The sequence below is a fragment of the Olea europaea genome, unplaced genomic scaffold (assembly GCF_002742605.1).
Source record: "Olea europaea var. sylvestris unplaced genomic scaffold, O_europaea_v1 scaffold2299, whole genome shotgun sequence".
NCBI classification, from domain to species: Eukaryota; Viridiplantae; Streptophyta; class Magnoliopsida; order Lamiales; family Oleaceae; genus Olea; species Olea europaea.
This window is the reverse complement of record NW_019241076.1, coordinates 77,875-82,504: the sequence shown is the minus strand read 5'-3', so window position 1 is coordinate 82,504 and position 4,630 is coordinate 77,875. Positions and strand designations below refer to the sequence as shown.

The 4,630-nt window shown below is 35.4% G+C and overlaps 1 protein-coding gene across 1 annotated transcript in view; it reads right to left on the bottom strand.

The window, feature by feature from the left end:
- The window catches only part of LOC111381373 (mediator of RNA polymerase II transcription subunit 14-like), a 28,853-nt gene extending 26,103 nt beyond the window's left edge, over positions 1 to 2,750 (bottom strand). Inside the window, exon 1 of the mRNA XM_023005151.1 lies at positions 2,372 to 2,750. Within this exon, the coding sequence (XP_022860919.1) occupies positions 2,372 to 2,581 (210 nt within the window). The 5' untranslated portion in view covers positions 2,582 to 2,750. The remainder of the gene's footprint in view (positions 1 to 2,371) is intronic.
- Between the last annotated feature and the right edge of the window lie 1,880 nt (positions 2,751 to 4,630).

Here is a 4,630-nt window from a genome sequence, read left to right as displayed (position 1 = left end):
CTCCACACTTGTGACAACATAATAACTTCTTGGGACCCATTTCATACCCATTTCCCACTAGCCTAATCAATTCCTCCAACGCTCCTTTCAATTCCTGGACATGGGCCATAATTTCAGCCCTATTCAAACAACAATCCTGACCTTCGTTTACACTGACATTGAGAGTCATCTCCTTTTGCTGTTGCATCCGCTGGTCAGCCTGCTTCGATGTATGTAAGTTTGCTGTTACGTCTGCATAAGTCAATCTTTGTCGATTACGTTCATTCACTGGTCGACGTTTGGCGTTATCTCCAGCAACAAAAGAATCAACAACAGTTTGAAATACCCGGGAGATTGATGCCCATCCTTCTCCATTCGCGCCTTCCAGCACCATCACAACTCCTTTCCTACGCCTATCCCTATACTGTGCTATCATCAAGTACCTACCACGGCTGTTCGCACAACGCTGTGCCAAAAAGGTTCTTGATGACTCATTGAACCTAGAAATGAATTCCTCATGCTTACTAGTCACCCTCAACTTGTCCACCATATTCACCATCCAAAGTGCACCAAACCTTCCCATGCTAATTGCATTTGATATCTTCAAGGCCCATTCGGTCAGTCTAACAGCACCAAGATTGGTAACAGAAATTGCAAACTCCTCCGCCTCAACTCGAAAACGATGATTGAAGGCCACATCGAATTCATCCACAAACTTCCTTCCCTAATTGTGTGTGAACGGCATATTAGACAGCAAAATAGGCATCGTTACTGGATTGGGGACATTCTGCCTGACATTCTTGTTTGAAAAGAACGGTTTCTCCAGTATACAAAGCTTTCCATAAACTAATGGCCTTTGTTAGTTAACCAATTGACAAAAATACTTACAAAATTGACCTACCTCCTACTCATCGTGTCTTGGACACTACAAAACATGCCCAAACACCTCCACGTCACTCTTATGAGCTAGTGCCGCTTTAATTATACACAAAACGTGGCCCAACCAACTGTGCCATCCATCATTTAATTTTTCCTCAATTGGTGCCTCCACTTGTTGTCGTATATTCTCATTTATCACATTCATTTTATTATAACCACACATCCATCTTATCATCCTCATATCCACTACATTCATCGTATGAAAATTTTGTCCTTGACCACCCAACACTCTATACCATAAAACATAGCTACAATTATGTAGAACTAACCTCTCATCCACCTAGCTCTGATGCTATGCATTTATAACTAAAGAAATCACTTCTAAGGAGAGATCATCTGTCGTAACCTTATCACTATCCCTATACTTACTATAACGGAAGTGATTAAATATATTCTCTCTTGATTCTATTTAGCATAATTTGGCCTTTAGATTCTAAATTCCAAATTACTCCCTTAACTACACAAAGGGGGCACTATCTCTCGCATTCATTAGTGCATATCTTTTATAATAGTGATTTTTCTAAATGAAATTTTTTTTCTCACCAGCACCCAGTCCGCCATAGCACCTATCCAAGTGCCCCATCCTTTATTTTAAGGAATTGGTTGGTCGTACAATAACAAGTATTATAGTTTAGAGTCTTCGACGAAAGAATTATTTCAGCCAACAAAGTAGTTTTGGTTGAAATGCTATTATTGGTGGTGAGTACTCCCAGTCATAGTTGGTTCGAATATGTAAATAAATCGTGAATACGATGCAAACAGTAAATGCCCAAGTTTCCGTTACATGCTTCTATTAGATTTTGAGGCTCGTGTCACCTTTTTTTCTAAAATCTTGAAGTGCGATAGACGAGGTTTTGATAAAATGTGATTTTGACTCTAGCCATCAGAGAGGATAAAGAGCGAGTTTTTTTGTATGCGAAAACAAGGATTGAAATCTCAACTCTCAAGAGAGGATTTAGCCTCCCAGTGAACTCGTCAGAATCAAACGAAGGTCAAAGGACCATTCGATCACTGACCCAGATTTATCCACATAGATTCATGGAAACACGTCTATAAAAAGGCTTGGTCTGATTCCACGTAGTGGTGAATTCAACCAACAGAGAACAATTTAACTTAAAATGAGAGTGCATCCGAAATGATTCAAGATATAGGGGAAGCAAGAATGATAGTTTTCAAGAATAAAATTCTCAACTGGATAAAAAGAAATAGCGAAACTCCAATAGTCCAAAGAGAGCAGACTAGCTGGCTTTTCCTAGCTCAATATAAACCACATGCAAATCTTGTTCTTTCCTCCCTAGCCAAACAATAAACAAAGTATACCCTAGTAAAAAAACATAACAAAACATATTCACAGAAAATGTGTAATATTAAATTCCTATTAATTCAACCACGCGCCAAGAAACTTTCAGATTTGATACAAGTTAAATTGAGTATTCAAGGGAAAAAAAGAGACCTGTTTGCACCATTTCGAGAGAACATTGAGGCGGAGCATCCGTTGCTGGGTTTTAACAATATATTTAAGGATCGTGATCTTCTTCTCTGAGTCAGAGAGTTCAACAGATTTACATTTCTCCACCAATTCCTTCAGCAATACGTACGACTCTTCCGCGGCGCGGCCCACCAGCGCCTTGAAATCCACGGTCTCTTGCCCTAGTTCCCCCATTATTCTTTTAAACTTCAGTCCGATTACTTGTTAACAATTGTTAAAGACTTAAAATCAATCATCGAATATGGGGTACAGTACTAATAGTGTAAGATTTTCTCCCTCTTCGTTTTTCAGATGGGCGAGTTTGGAGAGAGAATCTGTCTCTCTCTCTATGAAAATATTTTATGAGGAATTAGAAATGATGCGATCTTTTATATTTTTTTTCAATTTTTTCGTTCCATTATATGGTGCGCCCGGGAACCAGGGTCTCGAGGCCAGGTTCGTTTTTTATGAAGCTGGTCTTTTATTAAGAACCATGCTAGACGAAACTGCACGGTTGACGTAATACACATACAGGAGGAGAAAATATTTTTTTACTTACACGGAACTCACACCTCGATAGTGAGTGTGCGGTCATCCATGTGGTCACCGTTGCAGATCATTTAGCATTTTTCTTTTATTAATTTCCATCTAATGTGATCGAACAAGCCCCCGTTTGTTCCCATTAATTTTGATTATATTGGGGAGAATAGTGTTTTATTTTTTAAATGGATGATTGTAAAAAAATGAAAAAATTTTGATTTGCGTGTAATATTATTTTATTGAAGATTTTGTAGTTGAAAATAGGAGCAAAAAAAAATTAATTTAATTTGATGAGATTTAATGGGGAATTAAAATTTTAGAAAAATGTTTTTAGATTTTGAGATTTTGATCAGAACCAAATAGTTGAGTCATTCTATTTACGATTATTATCTACTTTTCTATCGATCATTTTTATCACAATTCCAGCAATTATAATGAAACCCAAACATTCACCTAGTTAGATTTGAATTTTTTTTTCCTCGAACACGCATTTTCAACTTTCCATTTATTGATGTCCACATTCTTACGAGTGAATTTCGATCAAAAAATTCATTGTTTCTTATGACGATTTTAAACATAGGCAGTAACATACAAAATTTGTCACTGTATGAAGGATTTACAAGTTAGTGTGAGATTATCCATGCAATTATGCAATCTTTGAATATGAATCCATTTCTATAAACCTTTTACATCACATGTTGAATGAATGCTTTGATCAATTCATATGAATTTTTTTTTTCATTTGAAATTTTAATTGAATTAATTATTTCGACTTACGATTTTTATGTAAATGATAAGTACAAAGTGGTGGGAACTAAAATGAATAGTGCAGTAACAATAAATACAATAATATTTCCTTTTTGGTGAAAAATAGGATATCTCGATCTTGAGAAAGAATGAGAAAATCTCCTATGACCCAATATATCTCACGAACCTAGTTATTTAGAGGATGTTTGAGCTCCATTTTTATGAAAAAAATGCATAGTGGATCGATAGAAAATGTGTGGTTGAAAAATAAAGAAATTTTTTTGCTTTACATGTAATATTAATTTAATGAATAATGTCTTGTTATTTCATACGTTCATTTATGCTCTTCCACGAGGTTGCATGATGCTTTCTTAAGTTCGTATATTCAAGGATTATTACCATATGAAAAAAAAAATGTCCTTTGAACTCTTCCTAAAGACTCGTGGGAGTATCATAGTAAATAGATTTGCTTGCTAAACTATTTGATAACGTTTAGCATCCAAGATAGAACCATATCATTACACTTGTTCAAAGTTCTAAAACTGGTTGAAGTTGCATAATGTTTCCAATATAAATAAGAAAAATTTGTGGCAAAAGCTCAAACATTTGAAACTCTAGTAGACTTTTTCCAAACACTTGACTTGTTGCAATCGTTATTTCTAACATTTCCAAACGTTGCAAATGAGACCATTTTGGACAGTTTCCGTTCACAATTTCGTCAATTGAAAAAAAAATTAACTTTGATCACATTTTTAATATTTTTAAAATGGACGAGAATAATTTTCTATTTATCACATCAAATAATTACATTTATTAAATTAAAAAATAAGAAATAAAGACAAAACAAAACAATCATCTTCTTTCTCTCACCCTATCGCCACCACCAACTACCCTATCACAATTGTCACCTAAAAACCTCCACCATCCCAACCCCAAATCCCAAAATTAAAACCAAAA